The sequence below is a fragment of the Zychaea mexicana genome (assembly GCF_025766255.1).
Source record: "Zychaea mexicana strain RSA 1403 chromosome Unknown BDB00scaffold_43, whole genome shotgun sequence".
Classification (NCBI taxonomy): Eukaryota; Fungi; Mucoromycota; class Mucoromycetes; order Mucorales; family Lichtheimiaceae; genus Zychaea; species Zychaea mexicana.
The window spans coordinates 172,442-188,545 of record NW_026516706.1 but is presented as its reverse complement, the minus strand read 5'-3'; the positions used below and the strand labels follow the sequence as shown (position 1 = coordinate 188,545).

General features: G+C 42.0%; 5 protein-coding genes across 5 annotated transcripts; 3 read left to right on the top strand and 2 right to left on the bottom strand.

The window, feature by feature from the left end:
- Positions 1 to 4,673: 4,673 nt before the first annotated feature.
- Positions 4,674 to 4,874, top strand: BDB00DRAFT_764891 (uncharacterized protein; the record flags this gene model as incomplete). The annotated part of the gene is made up of 1 exon (XM_053119483.1): positions 4,674 to 4,874. A coding segment is annotated over one exon (201 nt), but the record flags the coding sequence as incomplete, so codon positions are not given.
- A 423-nt stretch (positions 4,875 to 5,297) lies between these two features.
- BDB00DRAFT_723800 (uncharacterized protein) lies at positions 5,298 to 5,474 on the top strand (the record flags this gene model as incomplete). The annotated part of the gene is made up of 1 exon (XM_053118219.1): positions 5,298 to 5,474. A coding segment is annotated over one exon (177 nt), but the record flags the coding sequence as incomplete, so codon positions are not given.
- A 511-nt stretch (positions 5,475 to 5,985) lies between these two features.
- Positions 5,986 to 6,761, bottom strand: BDB00DRAFT_826522 (50S ribosomal protein L36e). Its single transcript, XM_053123727.1, has 2 exons — positions 6,657 to 6,761; positions 5,986 to 6,497 (listed from the first exon to the last, which is right to left on the bottom strand). Exons 1-2 carry the CDS (start codon positions 6,750 to 6,752, stop codon positions 6,288 to 6,290), a joined length of 306 nt encoding a protein of 101 aa, XP_052979078.1. The 5' UTR covers positions 6,753 to 6,761; the 3' UTR covers positions 5,986 to 6,287.
- A 4,860-nt stretch (positions 6,762 to 11,621) lies between these two features.
- Positions 11,622 to 12,515, top strand: BDB00DRAFT_788459 (uncharacterized protein; the record flags this gene model as incomplete). The annotated part of the gene is made up of 2 exons (XM_053120805.1): positions 11,622 to 12,188; positions 12,273 to 12,515. The coding sequence occupies 2 exons, from the start codon at positions 11,622 to 11,624 to the stop codon at positions 12,513 to 12,515; spliced, it is 810 nt and encodes a 269-aa protein (XP_052979077.1).
- A 1,286-nt stretch (positions 12,516 to 13,801) lies between these two features.
- On the bottom strand, positions 13,802 to 14,357 carry BDB00DRAFT_873032 (uncharacterized protein; the record flags this gene model as incomplete). The annotated part of the gene is made up of 2 exons (XM_053127035.1): positions 13,802 to 14,068; positions 14,148 to 14,357. The coding sequence occupies 2 exons, from the start codon at positions 14,355 to 14,357 to the stop codon at positions 13,802 to 13,804; spliced, it is 477 nt and encodes a 158-aa protein (XP_052979076.1).
- Positions 14,358 to 16,104: the final 1,747 nt, after the last annotated feature.

The following is a 16,104-nucleotide window of genomic DNA, read 5'->3' as shown; positions in this document are numbered from 1 at the left end:
TGATGTTGTTACATATTCATATTATATCGATGACAATGCGCATTAGAATCTTAATAGTGAAGTCAACAGACCTACAAAATGCGAGTAACATGTAATTATTTAAGCATTTTTCCGCCAATTTGAATGCAGTGCACACGAGTGGTTGGGTCACGTCAAAGAGAAACCCGTGTTACGATAATAACTACTCCCAAAAGTACAAGCTAAATGATAGTAATATTAATAGCCTCATGGCTCTGGCATTGTACTGGTCACTACTGATACTACGTGCTTTGGGCACCTTTCCGAAATACATGAGTATATACTTCCTTATTTCTCTCTCCTAAGCTCCTTTTCTTCCTTATTCCTCCTCGCCAGCCCAACAGCAAAACGAAAGAAGCACCAAGGGTGTATATAAACGAGGAGTACACGGGTCCTTCGATATACAACCTCCCTTATCTCCCCTTTCACCTGAACTTACTCGCGCTTCTGTATTTTCGCTCTTTGTATGAGTTTCTATGTATATCACCTTTTTTTCAAGGGTTCAGATGGTCCCTCGAAACTAAGTATCCTAAAAATCCCTTTGCCCCGAAAGTTCAATTGGTAAGAGAGGTGATAGAGGGAGGCAATGATGGAATAATAAGAAGAAAGATAGAGAAGAAACTCGTATTGAAGATCAAGCAAGTATAAGAAACACAGGTGGTAGTGAATATTAATAATAGACACTAGAAGCTGCTACTGTACATAGCAGTAAACCCCTTCTCCTTCTCTTCTTGCTCCCTTACACATCATATTACATACACATTTGGAGCTTTTGTCAGTATTAAAGGAGAGCGTTATACATATTTGTCAACAGGCATACACTATTTACAGCACTGATGATTTAGTATACAGCAGTAGAGAAACGCTGCTGTATGATTTATAGATACTAATAATATAATGAAATTTAACCTCCTAGGTCATCGGATCGGTGCTTTGGATGGCCGCACCAGCCAACTGAAAAAAAAAACGCGATCCATGCGACATACACCACGCACGCACACATCCAAAACGCCGTATTGCAGCAACTTGGATGCAAACTGGACCAGAGAATCGAACCTTCTTCGTATGTAGACATACTCTCATACATATTACAGAAATATGTAGCAAATCATGCGAGCTAGTTTAATGACATCGTACTTATGTACATAAACATGATAGGGGACACTAATAGAATAGCTATTATGAGGTGTGTGTATATTGTAAGTAGTATTATTATTTACAACAGGCAAGCAGCACAAGTGGCCCAAAGTATGCACATGTGTATAACATGGTGTATAGTATTTAGTGTTAATGATATATGTAAGATAGGTGGGTATGATGTTGTGCTGAATTTTTCATTCGCCTGTGGATGCACATGTACTGTAATTGCATCGGGGGTCGATCGCCTTGTCGTTATATTATATGTCCAATAATTCGTTGGATGATCAGCAAAAAACACATCATACATTACTGTCGATGAATATCATCCATGTGGTCATATTTTGTGTATGTATGCTACGTACTTTTTTTTATGTTTTAGCGTTAAAAAGTCCAAACGATGGGTAAGCAAGGGGATAGTGAAGGGTCAACTTTTTCTTGCTATTACTACTACCATGTGATTACGTACACATTGCGCTTATTACCATTGCTATGCCTCGACTGATAGAAGTAATAATGTTTTCGGTTCTGCTGTTGGTGCTTACTTCTTCTGGTGCGACTGCAAGGAGAAGAAAAGGGGCGTGAATGCAAGGGATAATGGATGGCACGCGTTGACGCAGCGGAAAAAAAGAAGAAGCAATTGTCATGCCTCAGAAGAGGTTAGTAGATAATGGTAATATTGAACCCTCTTCTCAAATGGATGGGCACCCGTCCCTTGACGGTTCAGTGAGTCAAAAAGGTGAACCTCCTCAACGATCTCCTCGAACAGGCACCAGCCAAAGTTTTTATTTTTTTCCCGGGTAGCCTTCTTTAAGTGAAGATACATTGTTGAGTTCTTTTTTTTTGTTTTGATCTCCTTGTTTATGCCGATCGGCCCAGGAGATTTTGTCCAGATGTGAAAGAATGGATATGCAGGATAATCCCAAGATAAAGAGCGAGGACGCTTGGCAAAAAGAGGATGTATGTATTATCAGCTTGAGTGTGGTGTGGATAAAGTGCTGCTGCAGACAATTTTGCGCTGCTGCTTTGTGTATTTCATGTCCTGATAGAAAATTAAACAACAACAACAACAACGGCATCGTAGCAACAAAAGCCAACGCGCATGTATCCAAGAACAGACCAACAACAACAGCAGCAGCATTAACTCAGCCAGAACATTACATTAACACACCGTCCCCATCAAAGTGCTACCAGTGCTGCAATCATCGGAATCTCATCTTGGTATATAGAAGACGGAATTTTGGAGTTGTTATCGTGACTATTTTGAGTACATACATTCACTTGTATACATACATGTACATCTATTTTGCGCAACATAGCAAAAGCGAGCAAGAGCGACATGCCATATATCTACAATCCTTCATTTTATATAATATCTGCTGCATATAACCAGCAGCAGAAAGAAAACAAAGCATATTCGTGTTGTACAAGTACTTAATATGTGTATGTGTGTAACCTGAAGTTTCTAACGAAACCACGATGACCGTGCGTGTGCTGTGTTTGTTAAAAAAGGTACACAAAGTTGTCTATTGCCTTTTTTGCTCCGAGCAGGCAAACGACACTGTCAGGGATTCACCCTAGCTTAACTCATGTTACACTATGATTAAACGTGCTGTCCACGACCTAGTGAAACAAAAGCAAGTAGGTGACAGATTGCTAAATTTTTTCAATGGGAGAATCAATGAAATAGGGTGTTAAGGAAAGTTACAAAATGTGTGCGTGTGTAGTACGGGTGTGGGTAATAGCGCGCGCGCGTTAATATTCTCAATAAGCCAGCTTTTCTTTGACTTTGTCCATGAGATTTTCGCAATAATATACACTCTCAACTTTGATAGTATTATCAGAGCGAATAAGTGAGTGAGTAAGTGGACAAATGGAGCTTAGGGCACCTTGCAGAATGAGAAAGGGGCGAGAAAAAAAGAGTAGATCAAAGGGGGTGTACAAGGAGGAGGAAAAGATGGGATGAAGGGGGTTGGTAAAGGTAGAAGGGGCTTTGGACAAGCACCCCCTCCTGAACACAAAAGGGGCTTTTTATGCTCAAGCGGTTTTGCAAAAGGACTTCTAGAGAAACGAGTGCTGCTGACGCAAAAAGGAGAGGCAACACATTAGAATATTACGCTCGATTTGCGCGCTGCAAGTCATCCCTTGAGCTTTTTGATTGCATGCTTTGTTTTTTGGAGGGCCGCCGGGAGCCATATGCCTGTTTCGCTTTGGTCGCTGCAGGAGGTTAATGGAGTATCACAGCCCCACAGCGGTCTCGGACACTGGGTGATAAAGTAACACACGGAGAAGCTGAGGAGACACAAAAAGATAGAGGCAGAAAGGGAGAGGGCGAGGAGGAAGAGGAGGAAGAGGAGGAAGAGGAGAAAGGGTAGTAAGGTCATGAAGGGAGGAGGGGAGATCGTGTCTTTGGAGTAGGACGCGGGTCTGTTCAGCGTCTACACACGTATCACACTTATCACACTTATCATACTTATAACATATGCGCGAATTAATGCGATGAGCACATGAGTATTTCCAATTAGCGACTAAACCGGTCGAAATAACTCTGATGCTGAAGCTGATGTTGACATCTCTTAAAGCAAGCCTTCCAGGTTGACGTATGATTTATGGATTTGATTGCTTTTGTTGTTCTGTTCCTTCTGTGTAAAATGACGAATATGCACGGTGCTGCAGGTTTCTTAGGAGGCCAGAGTAGAAATAGAGATCCAGGATACGAAAACCCCAATACACTCGGCCACAGCAGCATAAAATGGATTCGTTTGAAATTGATCCTATGCTATACATCTCTTTTCTGTTTCCTAAGGCTAATATAACCAAATATAGTTACGGAGCACATTGTCTAAAGTTGGGATAATCTACGATCCCGTCAAGAAGCAAAACAAGGTTCGTGCAGCTCCATGAGTTAACACATAGGGACTGTTTGAGCGCATTTCATTTATATATACCGCCCTTTTACTTTCGCGACCCCAGATTTCTTAATCCACCGCTCCTTTTCCCTTTCAGTTTCTAAAAGATTTTAAACAAACAGTATGGATTCTACGGCAGGCTACTGTTTCGAACCAATGTCACCTCGCCGTGCTCCGCCACCACCCGTACCCAGTTCTTACTCTCTCGCGCCTCCTCTCAATCCTGGTAATCCTCACAACAACAGCAACAATAACGATTCCGATCAAGTCCTTTCACCGCCACTGACACCTTCACTATCTCCGTCAGTGAGCATGAACAATCATCATCATCATCATCATCACTCGTTTAAAAGAAAGTTTTCAACGGACGTCAGTCCACTGGGGTTTCCTTCAACAGCAGCAACCAGCTATCCAGGATCAGCTGGTAACTCGTCATCTTCGCAACCACCACCACCACCATCCGCAGCATCTAGTCGTCTAGGATTTGAAAGCCCAGTAGACCGCCGGACGTCAACATGTTCAGCCATGTCCGTCGACGACTATCAACATCAACCCTACTGGAACAACGTACACTTGCAAAAGCAGCGATCGATGTCATTTTCAGAGCGCATGCCATCTCGACGACAACCTAGCAAGCAGAATAAGCATGTTTGCACTTATCCTCATTGCGGCTGGAGCTTCAAGCGATACGAACATTTGAAGCGACACATGCTGGTGCACACCGGCGAGCGACCACACGCCTGTCCGTATCCTGGCTGTGGTAAGCGTTTCAGTCGGTCTGACAATTTCCATGCGCACTATCGGACACACACCAAAAAAACGATGGATCAACAAAAGCGTGATTCGACATCATCAGCAGGTTCGCTTCCACCACCCACCTCTGCCTCCCAGGGATTTCCTCCGCCCCCTCCACTATCCTCCTCCGGCTATGAACATGCGGGATATCCAGCAACGCCAGCACCGGCAGGAGCAGCACAACAGCCAGCACCGGCAAGAAGCATGATGGGCCAAGAACGCTATCCCTACCATCCACGCCTTCGCTCTGTAATGACGGATCGACAGGACGGTGGATTTGCCGAGAACAACAACAGTCGCCCACCACCGCCCTCATTTGGCTACGACAGCAACGCCAGTCGCGATCGCCATATGCCAGACGGGTACGTTGAGCATCAAAACTCGTCCAATATTATGTCGCTCAACTCATCGTCTTCCTCTTCTTCTTCCGATGAAGAGAAGCAGCACATTTGCACGCATCCAGACTGCCACAGACGTTTCAAGCGACTGGAGCACCTGAAGCGACACATGCGTATCCACACGCTCGAGCGGCCGTTCCAATGCAGCTATCCGGGATGTCAAAAGACGTTCTCGCGTTCCGACAATTTGACCCAGCACTTGAAGACGCATGAACGCCGGGAAAGCCGATACCACCATCGCATCGTGCCCGAAGACCATCACCGCGGCTATCCATCGTCTCCTCAGCAACCTAGCTTCCAGTCTCAACATCATCATCAACAGCAGCAGCAGCAACAACAACAAAACGAATCATCGTCATCGTCATCGTCGTCATCATCCCCCATGTTTGTCGACTTCATGCGCCATCCACCCTCGTCAACATCAGCATCCTCATCTGCCTTCCCTGCACCCCCTTATCATCATCCAACTTCGTCCTCCTCCTCAATATCGCCACCTCCTTACAGCCATTCCGAGCAGCACCACCAGCAACATGCAGCCCCTCTTCATCACCATCCTCCTCCTCCACAGCAATCATCATCACAGCAAACAAAAGAGGAATACCGTCTCCACTCTCCTCCAAACTCATCATCATCCATGCACATGCTCAGCTGGCATCCTGGCGACGCCGCGGGCAGTGTTGGCTGTTAGAAAAAAAGATCGCTCTCTCCATATTACATATACATACACACTCAAAAGCAGAACACCTTTCTTTAATATAATTCGCCATCTGTCTCTTTTTGCTTTTACACTTCGACCTTTTCTTTTTCCTTTGCATTACCTCTTTGCTTTTCTGTTTCTCACTTATTCTTTTGTCGTGCTTGCTTCTCATCGTTTTCGCTTTCTTTCTTTCTTCATAATAAAATTTGCCCGGGTTGAAAATATGACCGAATACAGTAATCATAACATAACAAAGTGTTGAGCCTTTTTTATATTTTTTATGCGTGTCGTTTTATTATTGATGGTTGTGCAAACTAAAAAAAGTTGGGCGATTTAATGGCGACGGGACTCGGCAATGACACCAGTGAGTTCTTCAATCTTTCTCTTAGCACGGCCGTAGGTACCAAGTCTTCTCTTGGTGAGCTTCTTGGCACGCTTATCCTTGGAATTCTTGATCAATTCCATGACACGACGTTCGTAAGGGGCGAAACCGGCGACTTCACGGACAATGCTGCGAACGAAGGCAGTGCGCTTGCCAAGAGCCTAAACATAGCAAAATTCGTGAACATGTTAGAATGTCAAATAAAAAATTCCAAAATGGAGGAATCTGAATCCTCTGCCGACTTCCCCTCCCCTATCCATCCATCCTCTTTTTTTTTGCTTCAATCCATCCATCCATTCATCCATCCAATGGATACGTACGCCCTTGCGCTGCGAAGGCTTCTGCTTAAGTTCGCGAACGGTGGTGATGTGGCCCTTGTTGAGACCAACAGCAATGCCGGATCTTGAGGCTGCCATTTGATTCGAGGAGAAGGGGTATACAGTATGCCAACTGTCGCTCTACATTAAGCCGGAAGCCGACGGGCCAATTGAAGCAGCGCACCTCTCTTTGGTTTCCGTTGGTCCACTTCAAATTGATTTGCACTTAAAAGTGCTACATTGCTGCTTTGCTTCCCATACAAATGATATGCCTTTCCACAACAACCGTTGTGTACCCAAAACTAGCAAGCGCACAAGATACTGTCTCCCTCTTTTTAAAACATCACCTCTACGCTGCTTCACAATAGAAACCCTGTACTTAAGACATGTCATTGCAATAGCTTCAAAAATATCTTTGAAAAGCAATATAAGGAGCCATCGGTCTTTCCTAGTTACACTATCCAAAAATCTTACATGATTCAGCCCCTGACCCAAGTTTGAGCAGTTGATCGGCTGTCACTGAGTTGGTCATACAGAAGTAACACTAGAGTATAACGATAAAGGCAGGTCAGGCACATCATAACACGATTAATTGACATGCTTTTTTTTCTAAGGTGCCTACAGACTTGGACATTCTCTCTCCTTTTATTTTCTTAAAAAAAAGGTTGGGGCGAGAATAGCAGCTTTTTAACAATAAATTACTGTAACGCCACTTGTAAAACTTGCTATAGCAAAGAAGTAGTGAAAAAAGTTAGAGCAAAACGTTCTGATCTAGCCGATCACTCAACAAAAGCTGTGTCTCCTTAACTTCCGGAAACGTTCAAATACAAAAGAAACCGTGCGCCGCAAGACAAGTACTGTACTTTTCTCCTGAGAGCTTGGATCAGTTAAAGAGAAAACTTTATCTTCATCTTAGAACTTCTCCTTATATATTTGATGCATTAGAGCGTTATACTACATCGTTTATGTTTATCCTGTGTGAAGAAGTTGTTGTAAAATGATAATTTAGAAATAAGCGAGTTTTATGGCTTTATCGGTCTGATTATCTTGCTGTTTCGTTTCTTCTACTTCCTGGCAATGCCAACTGCTTCCAGGCTATCTCTACATAGCACGGAATGAATGAACAATAGAGGGTACTGTTAAAACATATCCCATTGGGTACTAGATCGAGAGCTGTTTAGTTTCAACAATTAATGAAAACTTTTTGATCTTTTAAAGTCTGGCAGTAAAAATATTGTCTATTTTGCAACCAAACCCCAGGCTTATGTATTCGTATGTTTTTTTTAAAAGTGGGAGAAAGTATTTACTCATGCTTTATGCTTTGTGTAGAATACGATGTCAACAACAACTACAGCTCAAATTAGCAGCAGCAGTGATAGCAGCTCGGTAACGAATAATCTTGGAAAATAAGTCGACTTTGGGATACAGGATCATGAATTCGGAGTGACACTCAATGTCGTATTCATGTTTGTTTGTAACAGTCTCAATGCTTGGCCCTTTATATATTATCCACAGCGTGTTGTTGTGCTTGAACGGTAGAGGAGATTGATTCTTTTTACTGACTAAATCTTGATGAATAAAGAATAAGTTATAATATAATAAGCTGAGGTAGTATATACTCTTTTTTTTGTTCTTTGTAAAGGACCGCTTTGAAAAGGGAGAAAATGGATAAATATAACCGATGGCAAAAGCTTCCACTTAGTAATATGCTTCCATAATACATTTGTCTTCTTCAGATTCGTTACAAAGCAAGTACACTGCGTGGCGCCCTTCATACAGTCAGCAATGCCATTAGTGCAAAGTGGCTAACAATCTCCAACATATCCAGACCTCGAATCAATAGAAAAAATGTTGCGATCTAATTGCAGCTTGAAAGAAGATACAGGTTAAATTCTTAAAGTGGGCACGTAAAAAAACGTTTGGTAACCGAAGTAACACTTGACTGCAGCGGTATTACTTAGGCTCTTCATCCATTAATTTGAGAAAAGATCGCTACAAGTATACTATGTCATAGAGCTATATTCAACTTGATTTATAGTGCATGATTGCTTAAGCTGCGCAGAATTACTAGAAGAAAATACTCCTCGTCGTTTATCTTTCTAGTAACGATAGCCTTGAAACATTCTCCATCCTCTCTTCTTTCATCCTCTCTTACAATCGCTGGATAAACCTTGCATGATCTGTGGAAGTTGAAAGAAGTGCCCGAAATATTCGAAATAACTGTACCCCTAATGTGTTGAACTTGTGGTTTAACTAAGACAGGTTTTATTTTCTTATCTTCGTTAAGTGTAATAATATTCCCAGTCGCATCGAGACGACTTTCACTAATGTCTCGCCCGGCTGTAATCCGATCAATATGGCTCTGCGGTGACTATGTCCTGGTAGTTGAGCAGAAGAAGCATGATTCAAGCGGCCATATTCGTCAAACGTTTCGCTTGCTGGCAAATAAAAGTACGAAAGTTTCCGGGCACTTTCTCTATATATAGCCATCGACGAACAATGATGAGATGCTGGAACAATCCACGTGCAAAAAATGTCCATCGATACTGTAGTTTTGAGAAACAGTTCCAAGCAATTTCTTCTGAGGTATAGTCGTTGTGATAGTCGGATACTTCTATATGCTCCCATGCGTCACCGATTCCTGATGGAAAGTCATATGCTTCAATTGAAATGTTATATTTTGCTGTTGCGCTTCAATGATTTGCAGCCTGGAGATACCGACCGCTTTTTCGATGGCAACATAAAAACGAAATACCTCTTTTCGCCAAGAATCCATAAGATTAGATTGTATTGGCTCGTTCGTCATAACTGACGGTGAGATCCATCACGACGTTCAGAAAGATTTTGGCAAGGGCAAATACGTGGCTATGTTCCTTGATACTCGTCCGTATATGATTGTACCCAAGGCATGCATGCAGCAAGTTTAGTTGCTTGATGTGACAGCATCGATTCTCGTGTGACTTTGGAGCTTACAACAGAACGCACTCTATGGTTGCTCGCAAGAGCAATGGCCGCGTTGCAATAAAAAATGTCACTGCTGATGACTTCTTGATTGTACAACCATCAAACAGGTCGATCCGTGCACAAGTCGAAGGCTTCAAACATCTAATTTTTCAATCCTCCAACGGTAAGATGAGAAACAATATGGTAACGTAACGTATAATGCTCTGAAAGCTCTACTTGATTATGTATAGATATACTTTTAGCTGTTAATAAGATATCACCTTCTTCTAAATAACTGTTCTCCGTATTAACCCCTACAGTTTACCGATCCTTTCAAGGTCATCCCATCTTAAGGTGACCGTCTCTAAAAATAACAATACGCTTGAATCTACCAGACCATATGAAAAGGTTGGCTACAGAATCAGTAAAGAAGCCGAAGGTTTCGTTAACAGTTATACACCGAATTCCTGTGCCAAGATTGAATTTACGGTAAAACACTTGTTGTTGTAATATGTAGCCCCTTTCTTTCTGTAGTAATGTTTGATTCTAGCAGGATCAACACACTGTTTGTAAGCTTCTGTTTTTCTACCTTTTCCCTTATATTGTTTTCTTTTAAAAGAATAATATTACTGAACTTACCCCTTTGGCATCTCTCTTCTTGTATATAATACATGTAGCCGTGTTAGCGAATAAGATGAGTATTTCACTGTTGCTTCTAGTAAATCATGTTTTGCTGATTAGCACTTACCATTATTACTGCTACATGGTAATTTCAGATGCTGCTTCTGTTGTTGACCAGCATGTTTACCTATAATTGATCCCACATCAAAAAATCAAACTACGACGTCGATGCCAAATGTAAGAATGCTTGCTAATATGTGCTACTTTGCTTGTGGATAGTATATTAATGACGCAGTAATGCTACTAAATCTGTTATGCACTTTATTTCAAAGGCGAAGCTATAATGCGTAATACTAGAGAAGAATAAAACAACAGATGGATTCCATATTTGAAATGCTTATGCCGTTTTGGGGTCGTACAGTATGTCTTTACTTGTGTATGTGTAACATATAGCGGCGGACATGTTGCTACTTTTTTGTTGCTCAGCAGGATTCCTCCCTGTGCGTATAAAATAGGTTTCAATACTTGTTCCATTAGTTCTTCTTTTTCTTTCATAGAATACTCCATTCTCGTTCACATGCGAATTTTCAAACCTAAGCATCAAGGTATAACAACAGAAGCAGCTAGTAACCTCTACTTCTGTTATATGCATATAGCTTGTGGCGCCGTAGTAGTAATGGATATCTAAAGGGGCAGCATTTTTAATCAGAGATTCCGGAGTCAGAACATCAACAGCAAGAGGGCGGGAGCAGCAGCAGCGGAAATTCTCATAATTATTCACAGCAGGCCCAAAACCAATCAACCGATACGATCAATGGAGAAGAGGAACACGATGACGAGGAGCAAACGCCATTATCAGGAGTGGATTCAACATCATCTCCAAATAAACGGCAACTTTCACTTGTGACTAGACTTAGGCTTATTAGCGATGTCTTCAAAATCTGGCTCGCTGTTTGTATATTGGCACCTCTAATTATGAAGTTGGTCCATTGGTTATTATCGCTCCCAGCCCAATGGGACCCAGCACTCGATCAATGCGTACGTGACGGATACGCGGACTGGTTTCCTATGCCGCCCTGGTTTGCGCTTCATGGCAATAACCATAACATCACTATTGAAATTGTGGGACACGTTTCAAAAGGCGTTATACATATCCATCGTTCATCTCCGCACGATAGATACGATGGTTCTGGTGTCATTATGTCACGCGTAAACATATACCCTGCTGACTTGATTTCCAATGATTGCGACTACACGTATGACTATCATCCTGAAAAGGGGACACACTTGCTCTTATCACTGCCAGACCGAGAATATTACAAGTACCGTGCGTGTATCTATATACATATCAATGTTTATGTTCCTTTCGAATACGCACGTACGGTATCCATTGCAACACACAATATGGAGATCATCGTCAACGATGATATTTCCACCGAGCTAAGCCCTATGGATACTCTCGAATTACGGACTGAAAATGCACCCATCCGGTTCAACGGCACCAGCACCCCAGCATGGTATGGCAAAGATATTATGCTCAGCACCACAAATAGAGAACTACAATATGATGGTGGCAATTTGCGTGCGACCGAATCAGTGCATCTGGAAACGTCCCACTACCCAATTCGGCTTTATGACGTCTCCGTTTCAGACTCTATTCAACTAAATTCACTCAATGCACCTATCTACGCCCAGAACATTTCGGCAAGATATATTAATGCAACCGCAACTGGTCAGCATAATAGCGCTATGATTACTTTGCAAAATGCCACAGCTCAAAGAATCCATGCTCAAACCAACATCGACGAAAAAGAAGAAAAGGCAGGCTCAATTACACTTGAAAATATTGTTGCACGCGATACAATTACGGCAGACACAAACACGAGTCATTCGTATGCTCAACTGTTGGGCGGGTCCGAGCATGTAAATGCATCCTTTGAGTCAGTGAAAAGCTCAGTAGAGATCGTGATGGTGAGTAAGACATCGAGAGTATCGAATATAGTATTTGTATATATGATGGGATAGCACTATACTAACTCTGAATTACTGTAATAGCCCGCCGAGTTTACTGGTGCATTTAAAACAAAATCAAGGATGTCACGAGCCACAGTCAAAACAATAGACAGTTTCAAGGACGAAGAAAATGACGAAAATGACGATGATCTTATTTTTGAAGTGAACAAGTACGATGAGAAAGTCGGGTTCAAAAAAAACAAAGATCCAGGCACTGGGATTGTTTCCGTGGTTTCTATCCATTCAGAAGTCAGTCTTGCTTTTGTTGTAGACACAGACGGCTGACTACAACATACCCAGCTACTCAATTGATTGCAATAGTAATAGATAGTAATAACTTTAAATCGTCGTACCATATAGTCTATTTGGTAGCAATCTTTGGCGAAATGGCCCAAAAGAAAATAATATAAGCATTGTATTATGCACCATAAACTGAGAGATGATGCAAAATGGCTGATTGCTCCGTTACAAAATAGTATATATTGATTGTCGTAGTGTACTGGTAATAAAGGGGTTTTTTAATTAAAAAAAATAAAAGAGCCTGGGTGGCTGTTCTTAATTACAGGTAATGAATAAACTGGTGTCGCAAAGGTGGAAGAAAATTCAAGAAAAAAGATTACTGTAGTACATAATTTAGAACTGGGGTTGCTTTGTAAAATAGATTGAAAGCAGAGTTAATTGTGCGTATCGATAAAGAGATTAACAAAATCTTGTAGTATAAAAGTATTTATACAATCATGTTCATGGTGAATAACTGTGCATACGATATATACAATATGTATGTAGTTGGAGGAAACGATAGTGGAGAAGAAGGCAAGTACAAGTTGTTTTTAATAGGGAGGGGAAAAGAAAAGAAAGGCAAATGAAGGACGAGAACATTGGCTTCTTCACAGGACATCGTTGTCGCTATGCAATGGTCTACTTCGTCATGTAAATTGTGAACTTTGACAGGATAAGACGATGCAGGCTGAGGTAAGCTGATGATAGAGGGCGGGTTGGTTGAACGACGGTATTGTTGATTATGTCGATGTTGATGTTGTTGCTGATGATGATGATGATGTTAATGTCAAACTCGTTCTCGTAGTCATTATGATCGTGGGGCTGATAACTAATTGGACTTGGCCGCTGGTGTGACGATGAAGATGATTACGGCTGTGATCATTGCTGTTGTCGTTGAGCACTCATGTTTGATGATAGTATGACTGTTGTTATTGTTTATGCCGATAATGCAAATCAACATCAGCGTCAGTATCCCTAGCAGCAGTGATAATATAATCAGTAACAGTGGCGCCTGCAGAAGGAACATTATTATCATTGGGATGATGATGAGGAGAAGGTTAAAAAGTAACAGTAGCAATAGCAGTAGTAGCAGTAGTTGTAGCAGAAAATATGTTTACTGCTTTAATATGCTGCCACCTGGACTTACATTGGAGTATCCTATTCGTTCCAGATTGCCACGTTTCTTTTGTGCATCATCCATGACCTTTTTTGCGGCGCGTAGTTCCATTTCCTCAATGTTTTGGCGCACATATTAGCGTAATTTATCAGCATTGGACATGTCCTGGATCATTTTAGCAATAGTTGGATGCTTGAGGCCATAATAATTCGGCCCACTGGCAGAATTGGAATGTTCGCGGTAACGGGTTTTCGTTACTGCGACGGATCACCACCGTCCAAGGACCCGTGGCCGAGTTGGCAATGATTGGTTGGTCCGGCATGTCTGCTGCAACAATATAAAACCGGGGCCTGTCGCCGCCGTCCAAGATAGTAGACAACAATGCTCGTGTTGCTGTGTGGGTTGATCGTGCTTGGATAGATCCATTCACCCATGAACTCGACTGGGAAATTAAAGCGCTCGTTGTGGAAAAGCATCGCGGTCATGAACAATCTGGCTCAGCTTGACGACGGTCAGGGCACCAATTTGTTGGAGTAAAATTTTTGTCCCGGTTGACAGGTTCCGCGACGTGCCTTGGTCACTGCGCGTGACATTTTCGAGCGTTTTGACGGGGGTGATGCTGAGACTGTGCTCCTCATTGTGCTTGGGCTAGCATTGTTGCCATTATCATCATTGATGTCACGTCGTCGCCGATGATGATCAGGATAAGCTTGCTTTTGCTCTGGTATCATTGAGTATTGCTGCTGCTGCAATAATGTTTTTTGTTATTGTTCTGGTATTGTTGTAGCCTCGTTTATGATGATGGTAATGACGCTGCTGCTGATTGGCAGTCAATTGCTGATCATGCTCGTGATATATTTCCCCGTCAATCGAAGCCTTTCTTCTTCTTGTTATCGATATTGGTGTATGTTGATAACATATATCATTGTCGTCATTATTATTATATTTGTTAGAGGAAGGTGTGACTGCATCCATAGTGACCATATGTGCATTGTCAAGTAGCAGAACACTGAATAAGTTAATATTCTAGAAAAGCCAGGAAGTTCGGTGGTATATCAATACGGGGAAACCAGGAAATTTAAACTCACTTGCGTTCGATCATCCACAAAACAGCGCCCATTCTCCATTGGCAGATCGTCTGTGAGAAACGGTATTCGCTGGCGTTGTGTCGCCACATATGACGTCGCAGCCGACAGCCGTCTTGATGACATGAAACCTTCTTCCAGAGTTCGCAGTCGTTTGATTCATTCTGAGTTGAATACCGCTCTCATGTCGGGAAAACTATCGAATAATACCCAGGTATAGTACTCTGGAACCAGTGCAACTGTACAGTACGCGTTGTGGTGATTTTCCATACACGTGGCGATTTCGTGGAGCTTCTCCTTGTCACTGCCTTAGTCTATAAACATCTGATCAAACCGAATGCATTTGATGTTGAAGTTTTTTGATAATTGCCGACTGACCCTTTCGTATAGTAAAATTCTGCTGTGGTTGATATGCGTTTCCGGCCTCTCCTGGAATTCTCGGTGTCCAAAAACAATCCTGTGCCTGCCTTGATGATCTGATGGCTCTTGTTGCTAGCCTTGTCAAAAATATCATCGCCAGAGCAATTCATGAATACGATAACGCGTAGTAACCTTCGTTTACGTTTGCGCCTTGGACTACTTGCATCTCAAACGTGCGAAGCAGCCATGTTGGCATAGATACTAATTTTGGAAGGGCACTTGAAAATATTTCAGGTGATCGTTCGTGCCGGATGGCTCCAAAGGAACTATTGCCACCATCATTGCAGAATTGTCTAGTCTCATATGTAACATATATTACCTATATTTCAGCTGTCTATTTAGGTTTATGATCACCACAACAAGTGAAACCTGCATCCGAAAGATACAAACCGCCTTTCGGACACCTAAAACGACCTTCCAAGCGACTCTGTGAGGTCTCAAAAGACTTAAACGGTGATCCGAGATTTTGGATGTGGTGGAATATATGACTATTTTCAACAAATTTTTTGCTACTTTGAGTATGGATCGATTGCGGGCAGCAAAGTAGCTCTTGCTGAAGAGTTGCTTTGTTTTGAATGAGGGATCGAGGATCAAGATTTTAAAAAAAACCAGGTGATACATTAGAACTTGCGTACCTATACATATAGACTCCAGTTTTTTATGATACTCAGATGAGTAACGTCTGCGGGCAATATGTGTGGCATTTGTATGCTAAACTACATTTAATTACACAGTAGCAAGGGTTCAGTAATACAAGAGTAGATAATACTTTTGTGTTAACATGCCCATCATAATACTTAGAAGAGGGGAGTTCGGGCAGCTATTGCTAGTTAAGGCCTGAAGTATTCTAATGCATACAGGAATGTTTCTATGTTCGACACTAAGTGACTATCATAATATATGTGAATATGGTCTTTGTTAATATTACTGTTTGATTACACTATTGTCTGCTTAAATTTGAGCTTGACCAAGT